This window comes from Coccinella septempunctata, chromosome 2 (genome assembly GCF_907165205.1).
Source record: "Coccinella septempunctata chromosome 2, icCocSept1.1, whole genome shotgun sequence".
NCBI classification, from domain to species: domain Eukaryota; kingdom Metazoa; phylum Arthropoda; class Insecta; order Coleoptera; family Coccinellidae; genus Coccinella; species Coccinella septempunctata.
The window spans coordinates 54,538,918-54,557,243 of NC_058190.1; the positions used below are offsets into that span (position 1 = coordinate 54,538,918).

General features: G+C 33.1%; 6 protein-coding genes across 11 annotated transcripts; 4 read left to right on the forward strand and 2 right to left on the reverse strand.

Annotated features, from left to right (window-relative positions):
• The first annotated feature begins 4,669 nt into the window (after window positions 1–4,669).
• LOC123306597 (dimethyladenosine transferase 2, mitochondrial) lies at window positions 4,670–6,751 on the forward strand. Of its 2 annotated transcripts, none has more exons than XM_044888665.1 (7): window positions 4,670–5,215; window positions 5,381–5,528; window positions 5,583–5,722; window positions 5,779–5,931; window positions 5,981–6,126; window positions 6,182–6,310; window positions 6,530–6,751. In XM_044888665.1, exons 1-7 carry the CDS (start codon window positions 4,787–4,789, stop codon window positions 6,708–6,710), a joined length of 1,326 nt encoding a protein of 441 aa, XP_044744600.1. In that variant the 5' UTR covers window positions 4,670–4,786; the 3' UTR covers window positions 6,711–6,751. The 2 variants fall into 2 exon arrangements, with proteins under 2 accessions (XP_044744600.1, XP_044744601.1); XM_044888666.1 differs by having other exon boundaries at window positions 5,150–5,291.
• Window positions 6,698–7,440, reverse strand: LOC123306598 (28S ribosomal protein S18a, mitochondrial). The gene is made up of 3 exons (XM_044888667.1): window positions 7,225–7,440; window positions 6,911–7,168; window positions 6,698–6,849 (listed from the first exon to the last, which is right to left on the reverse strand). The coding sequence occupies exons 1-3, from the start codon at window positions 7,340–7,342 to the stop codon at window positions 6,743–6,745; spliced, it is 483 nt and encodes a 160-aa protein (XP_044744602.1). The 5' UTR covers window positions 7,343–7,440; the 3' UTR covers window positions 6,698–6,742.
• Window positions 7,441–7,669: 229 nt separating this feature from the next.
• Window positions 7,670–11,823, forward strand: LOC123306595 (vacuolar protein sorting-associated protein 35). Of its 3 annotated transcripts, none has more exons than XM_044888664.1 (9): window positions 7,670–7,810; window positions 7,988–8,186; window positions 8,242–8,457; window positions 8,979–9,310; window positions 9,364–9,574; window positions 9,890–10,143; window positions 10,210–10,623; window positions 10,764–11,360; window positions 11,412–11,823. In XM_044888664.1, the coding sequence occupies exons 1-9, from the start codon at window positions 7,808–7,810 to the stop codon at window positions 11,652–11,654; spliced, it is 2,469 nt and encodes an 822-aa protein (XP_044744599.1). In that variant the 5' UTR covers window positions 7,670–7,807; the 3' UTR covers window positions 11,655–11,823. The 3 variants fall into 3 exon arrangements, with proteins under 3 accessions (XP_044744599.1, XP_044744597.1, XP_044744598.1); XM_044888662.1 differs by having other exon boundaries at window positions 7,793–7,929; XM_044888663.1 differs by having other exon boundaries at window positions 7,793–7,929; window positions 9,950–10,143.
• A 542-nt stretch (window positions 11,824–12,365) lies between these two features.
• LOC123306599 (succinate dehydrogenase assembly factor 3, mitochondrial) lies at window positions 12,366–13,048 on the reverse strand. Its single transcript, XM_044888669.1, has 2 exons — window positions 12,738–13,048; window positions 12,366–12,681 (listed from the first exon to the last, which is right to left on the reverse strand). The coding sequence occupies exons 1-2, from the start codon at window positions 12,906–12,908 to the stop codon at window positions 12,514–12,516; spliced, it is 339 nt and encodes a 112-aa protein (XP_044744604.1). The 5' UTR covers window positions 12,909–13,048; the 3' UTR covers window positions 12,366–12,513.
• A 1,192-nt stretch (window positions 13,049–14,240) lies between these two features.
• On the forward strand, window positions 14,241–15,396 carry LOC123306826 (RNA-binding protein 7). The gene has a single exon (XM_044888985.1). The coding sequence runs from the start codon at window positions 14,326–14,328 to the stop codon at window positions 14,902–14,904; it is 579 nt and encodes a 192-aa protein (XP_044744920.1). The 5' UTR covers window positions 14,241–14,325; the 3' UTR covers window positions 14,905–15,396.
• A 538-nt stretch (window positions 15,397–15,934) lies between these two features.
• Window positions 15,935–18,165, forward strand: LOC123308400. 3 transcript variants are annotated; one of them, XM_044891030.1, is made up of 3 exons: window positions 15,935–16,151; window positions 16,209–17,009; window positions 17,111–17,253. In XM_044891030.1, the coding sequence occupies exons 1-2, from the start codon at window positions 16,004–16,006 to the stop codon at window positions 16,997–16,999; spliced, it is 939 nt and encodes a 312-aa protein (XP_044746965.1). In that variant the 5' UTR covers window positions 15,935–16,003; the 3' UTR covers window positions 17,000–17,009; window positions 17,111–17,253. The 3 variants fall into 3 exon arrangements, with proteins under 3 accessions (XP_044746965.1, XP_044746964.1, XP_044746963.1); XM_044891029.1 differs by having other exon boundaries at window positions 15,937–16,151; window positions 16,215–16,940; window positions 17,111–18,165; XM_044891028.1 differs by having other exon boundaries at window positions 15,939–16,151; window positions 16,209–16,940; window positions 17,111–18,165.
• Window positions 18,166–18,326: the final 161 nt, after the last annotated feature.

Consider the following 18,326-nt stretch of genomic DNA (forward strand, 5'->3'; position numbering starts at 1 on the left):
GGGAAATATTCCACCAAACAGTTTTTAAAATTCATTGTCATAAGGGCGGCAACTGACTCGAGCTGTCTATACTCTAGGAACGGTCCTGTAAACATCTTATCCTAACCTCTAGCAGGTTTCATTCGATATGATTACATACTTTTCAAGAAAAAGTTCTCGTTAAATCCAAAACCGTCACAAAAGTTATTTTAAATTATCTCTTTTCAACTTTACCCATTGTCTATTCTATGCCACTGCTTACTATATAGAATCTACCAGAAAACTGCGATGTCATACGAACTTGTGAACAAATTTTCTACTCCTTGCAACGAAAAGCTCATAAAAAATGTAATCTGATAATCGTGTTCAATTCGATTTTGTTGATCTAGGCATAGGAAACTTCCCCGTTTTCGAAATTCATAATGTTTTTTTTTTAAATGAGAATGTTCGATATCTCCCTATATCTTGAATAAAATATTAAGATTTTTCTGGAGACATTAATTAGCCAACGAACTTGTATTCATATCGTAAGAACCATCTCTTCATTAGGATGTACAAAATGAGAAAAAATGTTTTGATGGTATTTATATTCGGAATATCAGTATTGGCCAAAATATTCTAGTCTTGTAAATCAAAAATTCAATTTCCTTCATTTCGATTATTTGTCTCCTTCTTCAATGATGTATTATGTATTTATTGAATAGCTTCTTAAGCTTATGCAAAGCTTTATTGTAAATATAATATGGTGCTTTTTTATTTCCACAAATGTATTTATTCTTTTTCTATGAAAATAACGTATAGATGCGAAAAATATTTTCAAATTAGAATTCCACAGGATATTCATATAATAATCTAAATTCGGATTCAATGAATGTAAGCATTCTTTCATGAGTTCACTTTACCCCATGATTTGATTCTGTCCAAATATTTGCTTTCACCTTATACTTAGTTTGTAAGAATAGGTAGATATATGTACTTATATTATCATGGTTATACAATTGACTGACATAATGTTGTAGGTACTTTATTTTGAAATATATTATTTCATTACTCATTTTCCGTTTTCTTCCTAATGATCAAATAATACCAAAAATTACAATTGAGATTACTACTAAAAAAGACGTAAAGGTGGGTATATACAGATTCATGAGTCATGAATAGATCGGAACAAAGTAAACCTATATCCAGATTTAAAATACCAACTTTTACTTCCCTCATAGAGAAAGGAACATCAAGAGAGGCCGAAGAGGTTATAAATCATATTTTACTTTCCTCATAGGTAGGTACATGTGCAGGATCTCTCAAACGCCCACTAGATCCTTTGCAGGCAAATTCTGTATTTGTTTCCAGCATCAATAATATTTTCAGTTTCTGTCTACTTATATACCTAGATGTAGGTCTCCTAAAAAAATATACTATACCTAACTGTGTTTTCTGTACTTATATATGATTATTTCGGTGCTTTCATATTATCATCAGATCAAAATAATCGTTTGATTCACATACATCGCCAAATCATAATGACCAGGAAGAAGATTTGAGATTCAAAACATTCTGGTCTTCACTGTCATTTTTATTTGTTATACTTAGGTAAGATATTTAGAATTGGTTATCTGGTTTGGTTTAATCTTATATCGAATCAGATGATGTGGAAAATGCACATAAAATACGAGAAAACCAAAATCCTCTATAAAAAAACAGTAGGTACATGGGATAAGGTATACCTACCAACATCAGTTTGCTATTAGTTCAATCTATAAGAAAAAATTGATGAAAGCTATAGCATTCGATAGATGATCAAATATTCTTATATTTTCGATCTCGTGACGAAAATAGATCGTCGAGATTATTTTCGTCCCATTGGCGAAGAAGCAAATAATAAAAGGAGCAACTTATTAAGAAGGTTCACGAACAAACGTTCTATAATCGTAAATATGTGAGAGCTCGATAAGGTACATTGGAAGACCAAATGAGTGTATCCGAGAACGGAGGCGGCGTTGGAGCAATTCAAATTTCCGACCTCGCAACTTTAACGATTTCCACTCGATAGCGATTTTCGATATATCCTCGTTATATTTCTAAATTTATCCCTCGATGCATTCTAAACTGCCTAAAATTTGAAATATCTACCTACCTATTTAAATGAACCTTCATTCATTAAAGAAAATCTATAGGTAAGTACCTATAAATATATGTACAAAAACGGATGAACTTTTATGGTTTAGAGATTTTTTTTTGGTAATACTTAGATACTTACTGATAAATCCATTGAAATTATTATAAAAGTTGCATGCAAGGTCTTTGGAAATGTTATAACATCGTATTGTTGGCTTTGAATTATCCACCTATAGGTACCTACTCTTTGCTGCTCCTTCAGTATCCTCAATGATACATCATACATATCAAAAGAAGAACTGAAATATGGATACAACAAATGAGCAGATTGGTGAATGCGACGGTTCTCTTTTATGTCTATTATTATTATTGTTCTTATTTAACTCGTTTTTTTTAATGTAGGTATACTATTTATACGTCAATTTTCAAGAAAATTGATATGTAGGCATCAAGTAGAAAAATGATAATAGAGAAATAAGTAAGTAGACCCGTTTAGCTTTATTTTTGATACATGGTAGGTATATGCACGTATAGACATGATTAGGTAGGTACTTGCCTATCAGCAAAAGTTTGCAAGTAACCAGTTCAAGTTTTACTTGAAAATAAAAAAAAAAACAAAAAATGATTTTCCACTCGAAAAAAATTCACCTAAGTAGGTAGTTACAGTATAGGACTAAATGCACAAATAGATTAAGAATATCTAGGTATTAAAAATGTTGACGATCTTTCTATGGCATGAAAAGGCAGAAAGCCGATGATGGTCCATCATAAAGTCGAGACAGAAATGAGTCCTTTGAAGTTGTAAATCGTAATAAATGTCTGTCTGTTGTAAGGCTGGCACGTGCGTTTGCACCGAAGCGTCCATTTGCGGCCAACCGTGAGGCGGTCACGCTTTTTGGCAACCGTGATATGGCCGAGGAGGAGCTTCAAATCTATTCGTTTATACCCTATAATTTTTTTCTTTTTTTTTTCGTTCGTTTCTGCTTTCGGCGTCGCTTCCACTCAATCGTTAGGTATGGTTTCTTAACAAATATTTCGATCATTTTTTCACTCACTACACATAATTTGAAAATGATACTTAGTATGACACTTAACTGAGGTATTTAAATTCCTAGAAAATTGTAAAATAGCTAAAATTAAAGCTCATTCATTCAATTGGAAAACTTTCTCGTCTCCTTTGAGATTTTTCTTGAAAATCTTGAGTTTCATGAATAAATTGCAAGAGAAAAAAAAGTTTTCCAATTAAATGGGCTTTCGAACGGATAATAATAATTTTTAGGCTGTTTAGTGGCTTCAGTTCCAAAGACATTGTTGCCCATTGAGAAGTGTATAGATCCTTAGTAAGCTTCGAGATTTTGCATCATGAAACTCTTGTGTACCAAACTCGACAGTAATTTTCGTATGACCGGATTCTGAGAAAGACCGTATAGGGGCGAAATTTAGGGGGCTATGAATCAGAAAAAAGGGGGCTGTGTATCGAGAATCTGTGACCAAATTTTGTTTCATTAATTTCTGGATACCCTGTATCAAAGAATATAAAATGCTATACTCAAAGCCCAAAGATACCTACCTATACACATCTACCGCGACTCATTCATTGTTGTCATATTATTTTGTAGGTAGGTATATAGGCTGAGTTGTTCCAAAAGCAAGCGCGACATCAAGTCTAGATCATTAGTGAATGAAATGGAGCGTGAGTGTAACTACGAAGGTTTCTTTGATGCCGACATCCTCTGGTTGTGCTTTCTTCGCATTTATCTCTTTTCTAGACACTGTTTGCATACTTATAAGCATTTCGTCCATCAATATTCGAGATGTATTCTTGGGGGGAGAATGAATTAGGTACATTTTGTAATTTCATCTAAGCCTATAGGACATAAACCGATCAGTAAAGGTTTCATTGAATTAAAGAACGTTTTAAGAATTCGGTATACTTAATACAACACACATTATACTTAGGTATCTAATGAACAACACGAATTTTTTCATTCAGGATTATCGCTTACAAGATTTTGATACTTAATTTTTGAGGTAGACAAAAATGGCTTTTTCTTATTCTTCCAGATCAAAAATGAATAGCGAAGTCAACGTTTTTCGAGAATTGAGCTGATGTTTAAGCAGTGAACTCTAAAAGAAGTTCTTTTAGAGTTCAATGTGTTCAATGTTTCATTGTTGTGGTGGAGACTGATTCGTCTTCAGCGATTACCTAATGCCAGTCGGAAAAATGAATCTATTTGATGAGTTCGACCCTGGAGGCCTGGAAATCACTGGAAATTATGTGATAAAGTACCATTGAACATGTACAGAGCACAAATTTTGGATGATTCCGAGTGGTTTTTATAAATCCTTCGTTCGGATAATATTATTTATCCTTAAGTGGAGTTAGTGGTGGTGGTTGGTTTTGATATGAAAATACAGTAGGATAAAAAACTGGCTATTATCAGATCAATCATCATCATAAATCTCATACAAGGTTTGTGTGCCCCAGTGAACTCTAAAAGAACTTCCGAAATGCCCTATTAGTCTATGACTCTGTTATCTACTGTGTTCTGTGCTGTTATCTTTGTCGATGACCTAAGCCATAGACAAAATGACAAAATAACTTAACCCCACTTAATTTCACAACAACCTCTGTTTGAAAATCTCCACTTAAATTAAAATGTTGTCTATATCATTTTGAAATAAATACAATATGTTCGATAAAAATCTTTCAAAATTCATCAGTTCCACCTTGAGACTGTTCCCGAAGAGACTCGCATCGTCATCTGCAATCGAACAGAATAGTAATCATCCAAAGGAATATGTTCCGAATACTCATGAGATTTCAAAAATTACTCCCCAGCAGTACCTTAATTCAGACCGGATTCTGTCTAGCTTGAAACAACTAATACCTGCTGAATATGTTACGAGAAAGAAATCATTAGATTATTTGTATTTAATTGATTCTTCCATTGCGAGACAGATAGCTGAACAGATTCTGCCATATCTAGTGAAAAATAAAAACAAAGTTATTGCCGAATGCTTGCCAGGATTAGGACTTCTAACCAGACAGCTTTTGGAATATAAAATGGGACCCTTGAAGTTATTTGAACCCTCAAAATTCTTCAGGGAACAATTAAAGGTTATAATAATGATCTTCATACAGAAAGAACATTTAGATATGATTGCTTATATCATTGAAATCACAAGGTTTTTGGGTATGGATAATTGATTTCAGAGCAAACTTGATTATTGTTAGATGAAAATCTATGGGAAATATTTGAGTTGTAACACTCGATTGTTTTAGAAATTGGCTACACAAGAATCGAAAATGATACAATTGTACTCCAAAACTTTCTTCAAAATATCCCAGTATGATTACTCAGACAGGCTGGATAATGGTAATAGAGTGCAAAAACTCCTCAAAAATGTTCCAAAAAAAGGCTGGACTGATGGTAAGTTCTTTCATTTTTTTATTCATGCCTTCCAAAAAAACTTACCCATTTCAGATCCTGCCATATCAGTGATAGGCCCCATTCTCGATAATAAATTTCTCCAACATGTGATTTATGCTATATCTACTCAAAAATCATTAGTTTCATATGGTAGAGTTGAGATATTTGCAATAATGAGACCAAGTCATTATCTAGTAAGTACTGGTACATTGAAAATTCTTGTATTTATATATGCATATATAATATTCAGGTTTTATCTACAGAGAAAGATTTTTATAAGTCGAAATATGGTTACATGACAGTTCTCTTCAATCTTTTTTTTGATTATAAACTATTATGTAAATTACCAAGACACTCTTTTCTACCATGGGAAAGATCTACTGTTAAAAAATCCTCCTCAAAGGTTTGTAAAATATTTTGTGTGAAATACCGTTTTGACATATTCTTTGTAGCTTCTCAGTACAGATATCAACATGTTATATCTTGTTCATATAGTAGCAAAAAAACAATTTCCCCTGCCTTCAGACCAATTAGTAGCCTTCAATATTTTCATGAGGAAATTTTTTAAAAGGAAAGCTAGAATCATACCAATTCTTGAGTGAGTTTAATTAAACGTAATTTTTTTTTTTACTTGTAAATATATCTGCATTTAGGTATTGTGTGCCGGACTGTGGCGTTCACATTATGATGCCCCAATTAGAGCATGATCATTATTTTGAACATATCGGCATTTTCACCAACTTTGAAGAATTAACACCAATTCAAATTGTAGGAGTTTTCAGGTGAGAAGTATTTACTTTGATTTCCTTTCAAATATGTATTCATATTGAAGGAGAAAGTGTTAATTACGAATTTAAATCACAGTAGTTTAAAGTTCTTTCTGATAGAAATTGAATATTTGCAGTTATTTATAAACTAATGATTTTTTTTCTCAAATGATCTGTGGAGTATATAAAAGGTCATTATTTTACTGAAGAGTACATAATCACAATAATTTTCAGAGAAATGTACCACCACCCCAATTACAAAGGAAGTCCCTTTTCTGCAATAGTAGAGGCCAGCATAATTAAATCAGAAGCTGTACAAACTGATTATGTTCCCGGGCCAGAAAATTCCTTCATAGATGAAATAGAACAACTCTATGAAGGGTGCAATCTTTCAGAACAGAATAACTGTCAATAATTTATCTATAATCTATTACAAAATATATACATTTAAGTTTTTATTGTTGTTTCATCAAAATATTTATTGAATTTCTTCCATTCAAAACGCTGTTGTGGGTCTTTTTTGCTTTTGTCCGGATTTAGATTTGGCATCAAACCTTAAATAAAAAAAAACTATTTATTCCTAAAATTATTATCATCTTGGAAACTTATCATTACCCGCTTTATGAGCCATGGTAACCAAAGATGAAACTCTTCTCTGCTGCTTTGTACATAGACCAGTTACTCTACGTGGCAACATACAACCATCCGATCTTACAAACTGACTCAATATTAACACATCTGTATGTTTGACATTCAATCCAGTTGCACATAATGGGCAGACACCGTTTTCGCATTTAAGATGAAACGGCTTTCTTTCGGAATCAATGATTTTTCCACTAATTACTATAGAATTTCCTTTTTCCTCGGTAATAACTAAAATAACAAATGTCAGTTCCAATACCTTCAACGCTCTAGTTGAATACTTTTACTTTGTTTCAAGTGTGAGGTGCATGTTGTAGATATTTTCTGGGAATTTAATGACATTATATCTAATTTTGGTAGAAAACTAATTACTCTGTGAGAGTACAATGTACAAAGTGTATTCATTGTTATAATTTCTATTCGAATAAGCTAAAAATAATTATAAATTTTTACTGATATCAGAAAAAACCACAGTACATCAAAACAGAAGAGCACAGATCATGGAAATTATATGTCAAGTATAGACCAAAGATTAATTCCTCTTTTCATAGACCTAATAATCAAAGATCATCTTTGATTAATCAAAGAGCATCTTTGCTAATAATAGTTGAAGTCTCACTTTTCAATGTTTGTGGGGTAGAGCACTTTGAATATTCAAAGGTAGAGCTATGGAGGGTAAACTCCATAGGTAGAGCTCTACCCTCGATACGCAGAACACTGTAATTTGTTAAATAAAATGCATAGACATAGATTAAATGTCAAATAGACAGATAAAATGTCAAATTGTTAAAATGATTTCAAGGATATAATTTTGATAGGTGTATTACAATTTTTTCGATTGTGATAAGAAATCAACATTTGTAGAAAAACATGGTAATGAAAGGTTTTATTTATTTTTATGTAGTTGATAAGTGGCGATGGCGATATATACTGGAATATTTCATACTAAAATTTATGAGGGATGTGAATATCTATGTAGAGATAGAGATGATGTGTGTTTGGGTTTTATCGATAATTTCAGCAATTTTTATTCGAAACTTTAATTTTCAGCCTACACCCCCTCAAATATCACCACTTGAGGATCAGGAGCGTCATCTTCAAGAGGCCCTGGGAGTCGTAAAAGCTCAAGCTTTTCATATGAAAAGAGCTCTCGATAAGAATAAATTAATGGATGCTCTGAAAAACGCAAGTGCTATGTTAGCAGAGCTGAGAACATCTTTGTTATCTCCCAAAGCATATTATGAGTTATGTATGTTTTGGTCAAGTTGATGAATCTTAAATATTAAAACAAAGTTACATTTAAGATATGGCAGTTACTGATGAGTTGAGACATTTGGAGGTGTACCTATTAGAGGAATTCCATAAAGGGAGAAAAGTAACAGATCTCTATGAATTAGTGCAGTATGCAGGAAATATTGTTCCTAGATTATACTTGTTGATAACAGTTGGTCTTGTTTATATTAAAACAAACACTTCTCTTCGAAGGGATCTTCTAAAAGATTTAGTGGAAATGTGTAGAGGTACAGAATGATACATTTTCTTGTTTTTATCCTATATACTACATCGGATATTGAATAAATGTGAAAATATTTGTGGGAAAGATATGTTAGATATTCTGAAAATCCCAATGTGAAGAAGAGTTGATATGAAATGTTGTGGATATAATTTGAAAGTCAAAGAAGTGAGTTTTTGATAGAGGAATTATATTTCTAAAAAGTGCATTATTTGTTCAATGCCGTTTTGGCCGGAACCGGCCAGAACATTTAAGCATATGTTATGTGTCTTTGCCAACTATTATAGTTTTCCTTCTTGACTAAACGTGAATGGTATTCTAAAAGAAAAACTTTGATAGGAATATTTCAAAATGGATTTCATGGCATTCTTCTTTTCGATTGGCTATACTAGGTTGTATTCTAAATTTGATGTTTTGCATTTGTCAAAAAAACTGTGTCTACCAAACAGATGTATTTAAAGTTGAAAAAATACCTGACAATATGGTCAGCCCAACTGGATTTTTTAAAAGTTACAATTTTTTAAATAGGTGTACAACATCCTTTACGTGGGTTATTTCTTCGCAATTATCTACTTCAATGCACTAGAAATGTCTTACCTGACTGTGCGGAAGAGGAAGGAGATGTACTTGAGGGTACAATCAAAGATTCAATCGATTTTGTTTTGATGAATTTTGCTGAAATGAATAAACTGTGGGTACGAATGCAACACCAGGGTCATTCAAGAGAACGTCAGCATCGTGAAAAAGAGAGAGAAGAACTGAGGATATTAGTTGGAACAAATCTTGTTAGGCTAAGTCAGTTGGAATTTGTTACCCTTGAGAAGTATCAGAAACTGGTGCTACCTGGAATTTTGGAACAGGTAGAAAGACATGAATTCATTCAGGGATAAATTTGATATTTCGAAATTTTCAGGTAGTCAGTTGTCGCGATGCAATAGCACAGGAATATCTCATGGAATGCATCATTCAAGTTTTTCCAGATGAGTTTCATATTCAGACGTTAACTCCATTCTTGAAATCTTGCGCAGAGTTAGAAGCCGGAGTTAATGTTAAGAATATTGTTATAAGTCTGATGGAACGCTTAGCTTCTTTCAGTCAAAGAGCAGAAGCTATTGGAACAGAGGGTGAGCAAGATATTTTCTTTCAATTGAATTATAATTGATAAAATAATGAATTCTGAGTAACTTGCATCATATGAATTCAACCTCATCAGATCAATAAGAGCTTTTCTTGGTTTACCCAACAAAAATTAACAAAGCCCCAATTTATCTCATTGCCAAAATTCCAGCATCAACCATATAATTTGATTACTAGTTTGCAGTATTCACTTGATGGGACTATGTGAGTCATCCGCTAATCAAACCTTTCCATTCATATTTTTTTCTCCATTTAAACATTAGCGATTGATGCTAATTCCTTGTTTCCTTGTTGTTTTCTAGGTCTACCCAAGAAGCCATTTTACGACCCAAATACCATTTTTAATCCAGTTCTTTCCGCAGGTACGGCTTCAATCTTGAAAGAAGTTAAATTGTTCGAAGTTTTCTCAGATCAGGTAGCGTCCATCATCGCAAACAGGCAGTATCTGCCCCCTGAGGACATGGTGTCCTTGCAGGTGGCACTCATCAATCTGGCCCTCAAATGTTATCCTGACAGGGTGGATTATATCGATAAAGTTATGTTGAATAGCGTAGAGGTAGGATTTTTCATTTTATCAATTTAAAAAAAATTATCAAATTGGAGTTGTTGCCTTCCGTTTCAGATATTCCAAAGATTAGGAGTTGAAAATATAGAATCTCACAGTCAGGTAGCTAGGGAATTGCAAAAATTGCTAAAAATACCATTGGACCACTACAAGAATCTTCTGGTAATTTTAAAATTGAAACATTACGCAGCCCTGATTCAACACTTGGATTTCACTGGTCGTAAATCCCTCAATATTTATATTTTGAATAATGCATTGGATCATGAGACGTTCGTTCCATCTGCCGAAGAGGTAGAACAGGCTCTGACTCTCTTGAATACTTTGATATCTGACAAAAACGACACAAGCGCCTCAACTAATTACGATATTGAAGAACTGGCCGAGGAACAATGTCTCTTGGCTAGGTTTATCCACCACTTCAAGGCTGATTCTCCAGACGATCAATATTTGATTTTGACAACTTCAAGAAAGGTAAGTACAGGTTGTTTATTAGATTTGGAATATGAAGGATCTTCTAAATTATAATATTCAGAAAAATAATCATTTTCCTAGATGAAAATGTTTCTCTTTTTGATCAGTTACTCATGTTTTACATTGACGTTTCCTTGCAGATCCTGGCTACAGGAGGAGCACAAAAAATAAAATATACTCTTCCCCCCTTGGTGTTTCAAGCTTACCAACTAGCGTTTCGTTACAAGAATTCTGATGATGATAAATGGGACAAGAAATGTCAGAAAATCTTCCAGTATTGCCATCAGACGATAATGGCCCTGGTTAAGGCGGAGTTGGCAGAACTTCCTTTAAGATTGTTCCTTCAGGGAGCCCTGGCAATCGATCAAATAAAGTTTGACAATCATGAAACTGTCGCTTACGAATTTATGTCTCAGGCGTTTTCTCTGTACGAAGACGAGATATCAGACTCTAAAGCTCAACTTGCTGCAATCACTTTGATAGTTGGCACCCTCGAACAAATTAGTTGCTTCTCTGAGGAGAATTCGGAACCGTTGAGGACTCAATGTGCATTGGCAGCTAGTAAACTTTTGAAGAAACCTGATCAGTGCAGAGGCGTGGCAACGTGTTCTCACTTGTTTTGGAGTGGCAAAAATCAAATGAATAATGGACAAGAAACCCATGATGGTAAGAGAGTCGTTGAATGCTTGAAGAAAGGATTGAGGATTGCCAAACAGTGCATGGATGTCAGTGTACAGGTAAAGATTTAATTTACACCTCATTTTTTTTTTTCAACTTTTAAATTTCAGGTTCAGCTATTTGTGGAGTTGCTGAATCACTATATATATTTCTTTGAGAAAGGAAATGACCAGGTGACCATTTTGATTGTGAACCAAGTCATTTCAAAGATAAAGGAAGAATTGCCGAATTTGGAAACTTCAGATGAAACTGATCAAATAACCAAACATTTCAATAACACTTTGGATCATTTGAGAATTAGGTTAGAGACAGCAGAAACTGATGGAGTTTCCTACGAGGGATTGGAAATTTGAATATGCAATTATAACAAATGGAACATTTTATCAACACGCATTTTAAAAATTTAAAATATATATTTACAATTGTTATTTATCAATAAGAATGAATGTATATACACATTTATATATAGAGAGTTGTAATGAGTTTATCTCAAAGTACATATATAATATTCCAATTTCTAAATATCATTTAATTTCATCGTTGTTATATCGAAAACTCTGTGTAGCTGATCCCGAGCGTGTACAATGGGATTGAAGTCTGGTGACTGAGAAGGCATGCGGAATAGCATGAATTTCCAGAGCTTCATTGACAATTCTTGGACAATGGCCTGGTAGTAAAACGAGAGATTTTACCCAATAGCAGCATGAAAAAAATCATATGGTCATCGAATTCCTCTATGTAAATCTGCGTATTCACAGTAGTATCAAGCACCAACAATTCTCTGCTTCCGAAGAACTAAATGCATCCCCAAACAATGACTGTACCACTTCTGAACTGATCTGGATTTCTGGTTCCGACTCATCTTGGCATTATTGCAAAACAAATTTTCAGATTTTGGATAAAAGTTGATAATGAGAACAATAACTGATCCATTATTCTCAGAAACGCAAACGGTTTCTTAACTTTCATAGAGAAATATATATCTCGAAAATTGGTATGAGGAAGATTTTGGTTCAGCAGGATAAGCTAAATAATGATGATCTTGAAAAAGTCATTTGTGAGGATTATTTTTGAGAAAATTTATTCACCTAATCTTTTCTGAAACACCTAGCAAGTATGGAAGGATAAATGTTACTATTCATTATGTTGTTTTGAAAAAGTATTGTGTTATGTACAACTCTCCTAAAGGAACAGGATCATTTAACTTTTTATTCACTCAACGTCCTTCGATTTTGCAGCATACAGTAATTCATGCAACTGTAATATTTGATCATCATTGAACTTATTCAACTCATCTTCTGTCAACGATTTGCCTAGACCTTTCAAGCCTTCCTTGATACCTTTAACTCCCAGCTGGTTGGACAAGTCAACGGCATAGCACTAAAAATAGTTTTAATCCAGACTAGTAAATTTCACAATAATGATTGATGCCATACCGTCCATTCTGTCATGAAAATTTTAGCTTGATCAGCGTCACAGTTTTTGTGTTTCTTAAATTCTTCCTTGACGTAGGTATTGCCCAATTCGCTTAAAGCAGGTGGTAAACCTCTATTTAATTTTAAAATGACTTTATACAGGAGACGGACTTGTCGCCCATGATTAGACATGATATTATTTTGCTCATTCGATAGCAAAGATCACAGATAACAGTGACGAAGAAGATTATGCCAAGAATAATAGACAGAAAAGAAGTGCAATTCAGTTCAGAGCCGATTGATTTATTGACGTAGAAGGTGGCAAGGTATGATAAAAGAGAGTTGAAGTGCGCACAGAACGTTAGCCTGAACGTAAACGTTAACGTGACAAATAACGTCAGATATAACGTTTACGTGTTGTGATGAAATTCGAGTTGAAGTGCTGCCATCATGAAACGTCAGACGTTAAGCATAACCTATCAATTTGATTTTGCTTTCGTTTCGCGTGAACTCTCTTTTATCTAATATTGAGCTTCGACAGCTGGAATAACATTTGGAATATTGATGTTCTAATGATTTAAATGCCTAATAAAGATAATTTTCAGCTTGGAAGTATTTTATTATCAATGAAATGTTCAAGTGTTAGAGAAATGAGAATTGAAGTGTAGTTTCAGCCATTTCTTTATGTACTGAATGTAATCTGATAACAAAGTAATTCAACTTAATCCTTTTGATAACTTTCAAATCACTGCTGATTTCCTATAATTTTCGTTCATTATGAGAAAATACACAGGAAATGTAAACAATGACAGTTTGAGGTTATCGAGAATTGCATTTAACAATCAAAATTTGGCCATTCGCAAGTCATCGGTGCTACTCGTTTAACGTTCGGTTAACGTACGTCGATGTTTAAGGTATACGTGGGAGACCGCTAGTTTACGTAGGCCGTAAAGCTGACGCTAACGTTAACGTTAAAAACGGACGAATGAGCATGCGTAGATGTCAATTATAACGTTAACGTTTACGTTCATGGCTGCACTTCAACTCTCTATTGTCTATGGATCAAGCTCCCTGACAGAAATCGGTTCGTTAGCAGTGGCGTATCATAGACAGTGGTTAAATACCTTGAACTTTTGTACGAAAACGTTGTTTATCTAATGATATTAGTGTTCCGTGATGACTACGTTGTAAGAAGTGATGAAGATACTATGAGTTATTGGTGGAGGTAGTATTTATTACCTCACATTTGAGAAGTAAACGTCAGCCTCTAATTTTATGATAGCTACGCCAATGGGTGCTAGGGTTCTGTCATAGACATAGAGTCTCTATGTCTATGGGTTCTGTGGTGTGAAGTGTAAAAGAGCAAAGAGTTGCTCTCTGATTTTTGCATTGAACTATTTTCCCATAGAGTTCAATGGATTTTTGTTATCTGTTGTTCTGTGCTGTTCATAAAGTAAGTCAAGGGTCTGTTCTGTGGTTCCTCTTTGGTTGTTCTTGTTGCTTGTCGTTTGTCTACTCTGTAATCTGTGTCGTTTGTCGTTCTGTGTTCATTAATTAAATGTGTGTGGCAGTAATTTTGTGAAATCGTATAAAATTTTTTGGTGAAGTTATGAATTCAACGGAAGAAGAAAGAACAGTCTGGTGTGGAAACTTAGCGGATAAAGTCACAGAGGAGCTCTTATATGAGTTATTCCTACAAGCTGCCCCCTTACAGCGTGTTCAAATACCCCAAGATAAAGAAGGTCGAAAATCCAATTTCGCCTTCATAGTTTTCAAACATGAGGTGTCAGTAAATTATACATCGCAATTGTTGAATGGAACCAACTTATTCAATAAACCTTTGAATATCAAACCAAGATCAAGAAATCAAGGAAATGATGTGCAAACCTTTACAAACTTCAGAGATAGATCTGATGATTCCCACAGAAGGAATAAGTCACAGTATCATGAACCAATGGTACAAGATTCTGAACCATTCTTTGAAAATCTCATGCAAATGGGTCAAGCAATGAATGTTTCAATGATGCAACCTACATACTCATCTTCTGTAGATAGAAGACCTAATAATTTTACTGACTCAAGGAATAATAGAAATTATCGAAGAGATGAGCGAAAACCTTATTCAAGAAATAGTACAAGACATAATAGAAATCATAATCATAGCTTTGAGAGGCAACGATACTATTGAGTGCTCAGTTTTGGAATTTTATACTGTAAATTTTGTTCTAAGAAATAAACTACTTTCAAATTCTTTTTCAGTCAGCAGTATGGAAGCTGCAAATGAAAACTATAATAGGATATTTTATTCTTGAAGAGTAAGGGGTGTAGAAATTTGAGTAAAGATCTTTCAATGACTGTTCTTTATTATTTAATTTGTCACTGTTTTCATCTTATTTGGGATCTTCAGGACTAAAAATTGTTTTTGAAAAATTCAACAGATCAAACAATGAGGAGTGTGCATGAAAGGATTTTTGCTAAAATTCTTACACTATCTACTTCTCAAGAGTAAGCATTCTACTATTGAGATATTCTAATAGTTGAATGATAAAACTACATTAGGTATATTATATTTGAGATAGTCTTAGTGCCAAAATTTGTTCTCATTGGTATTGTCTTATATATTTGGTAAAACATTTTTCTATTACAATATTTCAGATCATATTGTATATAATTTGAGGGTGAAAAAAAAATTGCTGAAAAACTGAAAAAGATATGTTATTATTCATTTTAAAAATTCGAATATAGGTATATTTTATTACATTTTTTGTATAGATGTATATCGATATCCCCTCCTTCGAATACCAATCAACAAAATGCTGTCAATTTCTAAACAGCGCTACCTACAGTAGGAAAAACGAAACTGGTTCCATATCCACAAAAAAGGTAAAATAAAATAGAATAATTGTGTATTAGTGTTCTGTGATTCACAGTTTTCTGCTAAAGCCGTAGTAGATAGAGATATCTACGGCTAAAGCAAAGATCATAGAGAAAGGCATGCCGTATGCCATGATTTGTTCTTATATCATGCCGTATGCACCGTTTCCATTGAACTTTCTTTTTGGTTCTTCATTCTACGGGCTTCGCGCCCCTAAGCTGTTACGCTCTGTAATCTGTGGCTGTTACGTTAAGGAACACATTGAAATTTTGAAATGCTCAGTCCATTCTCTATAGTTATTAGTTATGTTGTAGATTCCTCTATGGTATCCTTCCTATTCCTCTATGTCTCTCTTCTGCTGATTTCAATTAATGATAACGTAGATAAGAACTTTAATAAATAAAGTAAAGTTATGATCATGAACGTATCAGATAAACCTTTTGCATGTAACGAAAAAAATTGTTTTATGACATTTGCTAATGAAGATCATTTGAACTCTCATAAAAAAAAGCACAGCATGGGTTTCAATTTAGAATTTACTGGGAAAAGTAGCGAAACAGGTATACTATCGGATTTTATGTATTGGATATATTGGCGATTTAAGATATTTAAATCAGTTTTAGGTGATCAAACACCTACACCTACCAGCTTTTTCCGCAATTGTGAAGAAGTAGGACTTTTTCAAGACTTGCAGAATGTGAATCCATTCGAAGAAACATTCAAAAAGGCACTAGAAAATTCAGAAAACAGATCATTGAAGTCTGGAATTCTATCTGATGTATCGAATGAAGATACCTTACATACTCCTCATATATTTCCATCAGTAGAGGAATCTTTGCATGAGAATATGTTGGATATTAATAACAGTGAACTATCAATTATTAATATGATTGAGATTCCCCAAATAAATGATAAAGTCCAACTACTCAATGAAATTTCTATTCAAGATTCGGCAGAAAAACAAGTAGACTTAAAAAGTAAATTAAAACAAGCTCTGATGAAGAAAGATAAGCTTGAGTTAAATAGGAATTTAGAAAAAAAAATTGAAACGAATAAAATTTCGAATAATGAGATAACAAAATGTACTAAATCAAAGGATGCGTCAAGCATTGAAAGAATCAGACAAATAAATAGAGCAGCTCAAATGAAATGTAGAGTTAAAAAAAAACGACAGATGGATAAAATGATCTTAGAACTAATCAATTTGAGGAAAGAGAATGTGGAACTGAAAAAAGAAAATGCCTGCTTGAAGCAAAACAATAAAAATCTTTGGAACGTCTTGGAAGATTTAGGAGAAACTAAAGAAAGTATTATCGATAAACTCACTTCGCTGGATAAAAAGAACATAGGTATGGATTTCACTGTTTATTTGACAATCCAAAAAGAAGCCTTTTTTAATTATTGTTAATAAATCTTAGGTGAGGTACTCATTAAGTATTGTGAATATGATTTTTCCAATTTGGTATTCATTATACTTGAATCGAGAAATGGAGCATATAAATAATTTATTTTTTTACAGCTACTCCTAAGATACCAACTTCAGAAACAAATACAAAGCAGCTCCCACTATTAGCACCTGCTGGGTCAGCTATAATACCCAGGAGTACTCCATCAGCACCAATACTTTTTAATTTATTTCCAGTACAATTACTTAAAACTGATACATTGAATGGTATATCTATTCCACTTACATCTATTTCATCTGAATTGAAAAGACCCAAAATTTCGCCTCGAATCATTAGAAAAACCTGAATCACTATGCAGGGTGGCTGAAGTCCAAGTGTCTATTAAATACTTCTATAGAACTGTTGCTATCTGAATATTAAGTTTATGACATTGTTCCATACATAATAATATGATCTATTAAGATAAAAAATATTTTTGAAAGCTGAGCTCTTCTGGTTATTACAGTAAATAAAAATTTATTTTTTTGATAGTTTGAAAATTATTTGGACTAAAGCAACAGTTCCAATAGAAGGTGGTTCAGAATTGAATGATATCAAAGAAGAAAAAAGACTTTTTGGAAGAGTATTGAAATGGGCTCATTTCTCCAGAAAAGTATAATAGGCACTTTCCAACTCGGGACGCTTTGTATAGTAAAACAAGTTTTCTTAGATTATCAATGTTGAATTTTATTTGTTTTTTTTTGGTGTTTAGTTTATTCAAACAAAATAGTAGTGCAATAAATGTATTTATTTTCTGTACAAGCGATATATGGTGCAAAAGTATAACTTCCCGACTATAACTCACAGAAATTAAACATATATGTATAAGTAGGCCCCTGACTATTTTAACGGCCACCTCAGATCATTGATTTTTTCATCAACTTCAATCAAACGTATCTTGCATAAAAAAAGTTACTACATTGTTAAGGAGTTCCTGGATGACAGAATGTCATTTCGAATAACTTCCAGGAAATTAATTTTTTTTTTTACTTGTTGGGAATGTTTGAGGGAAGTAGGTAGGAGAAAAAAAAATATTTTCATTTATATTTGTAGTGATATTTATTAATATTTATATACCAATTGAAACGCTACTTTATCATATATATTTTATGAAAATAAATTATCCTCATAAAAAGTTTTTAATTATCATGAAATTAAAGATCGAACGATTTCGTCATCTATGACCGCATGTCTATGACAAATCATAAAATTCTATGTAACACCCTTCGGAGATTAACAAAAAAAATGTTTTTTTTTATTAAGCTCAACACACGAAACTTGGTAAATATC

What these genes read in the sequence shown, in the direction of transcription:
- LOC123306597 (XM_044888665.1), top strand. Translation starts at nt 4,787, where the DNA reads ATGTTCGATAAAAATCTTTCAAAATTCATCAGTTCCACCTTGAGACTG. An exon ending in AAAAAAAGGCTGGACTGATG is followed by an intron (nt 5,529 to 5,582) that starts GTAAGTTCTTTC and finishes TACCCATTTCAG; the next exon opens with ATCCTGCCATATCAGTGATA. An exon ending in TGAGACCAAGTCATTATCTA is followed by an intron (nt 5,723 to 5,778) that starts GTAAGTACTGGT and finishes TATAATATTCAG; the next exon opens with GTTTTATCTACAGAGAAAGA.
- LOC123306826 (XM_044888985.1), top strand. Translation starts at nt 14,326, where the DNA reads ATGAATTCAACGGAAGAAGAAAGAACAGTCTGGTGTGGAAACTTAGCG.
- LOC123306599 (XM_044888669.1), bottom strand. Translation starts at nt 12,908, where the DNA reads ATGTCTAATCATGGGCGACAAGTCCGTCTCCTGTATAAAGTCATTTTA. An exon ending in TTTTCATGACAGAATGGACG is followed by an intron (nt 12,682 to 12,737) that starts GTATGGCATCAA and finishes AACTATTTTTAG; the next exon opens with TGCTATGCCGTTGACTTGTC.
- LOC123306595 (XM_044888662.1), top strand. Translation starts at nt 7,855, where the DNA reads ATGGCGATATATACTGGAATATTTCATACTAAAATTTATGAGGGATGT. An exon ending in CAAAGCATATTATGAGTTAT is followed by an intron (nt 8,187 to 8,241) that starts GTATGTTTTGGT and finishes GTTACATTTAAG; the next exon opens with ATATGGCAGTTACTGATGAG. An exon ending in GCATGGATGTCAGTGTACAG is followed by an intron (nt 11,361 to 11,411) that starts GTAAAGATTTAA and finishes TTTAAATTTCAG; the next exon opens with GTTCAGCTATTTGTGGAGTT.
- LOC123308400 (XM_044891028.1), top strand. Translation starts at nt 16,004, where the DNA reads ATGATCATGAACGTATCAGATAAACCTTTTGCATGTAACGAAAAAAAT. An exon ending in TGGGAAAAGTAGCGAAACAG is followed by an intron (nt 16,152 to 16,208) that starts GTATACTATCGG and finishes TATTTAAATCAG; the next exon opens with TTTTAGGTGATCAAACACCT. An exon ending in GCTGGATAAAAAGAACATAG is followed by an intron (nt 16,941 to 17,110) that starts GTATGGATTTCA and finishes ATTTTTTTACAG; the next exon opens with CTACTCCTAAGATACCAACT.
- LOC123306598 (XM_044888667.1), bottom strand. Translation starts at nt 7,342, where the DNA reads ATGAATACACTTTGTACATTGTACTCTCACAGAGTAATTAGTTTTCTA. An exon ending in CACCTCACACTTGAAACAAA is followed by an intron (nt 7,169 to 7,224) that starts GTAAAAGTATTC and finishes TTGTTATTTTAG; the next exon opens with TTATTACCGAGGAAAAAGGA. An exon ending in TACCATGGCTCATAAAGCGG is followed by an intron (nt 6,850 to 6,910) that starts GTAATGATAAGT and finishes TTTTTATTTAAG; the next exon opens with GTTTGATGCCAAATCTAAAT.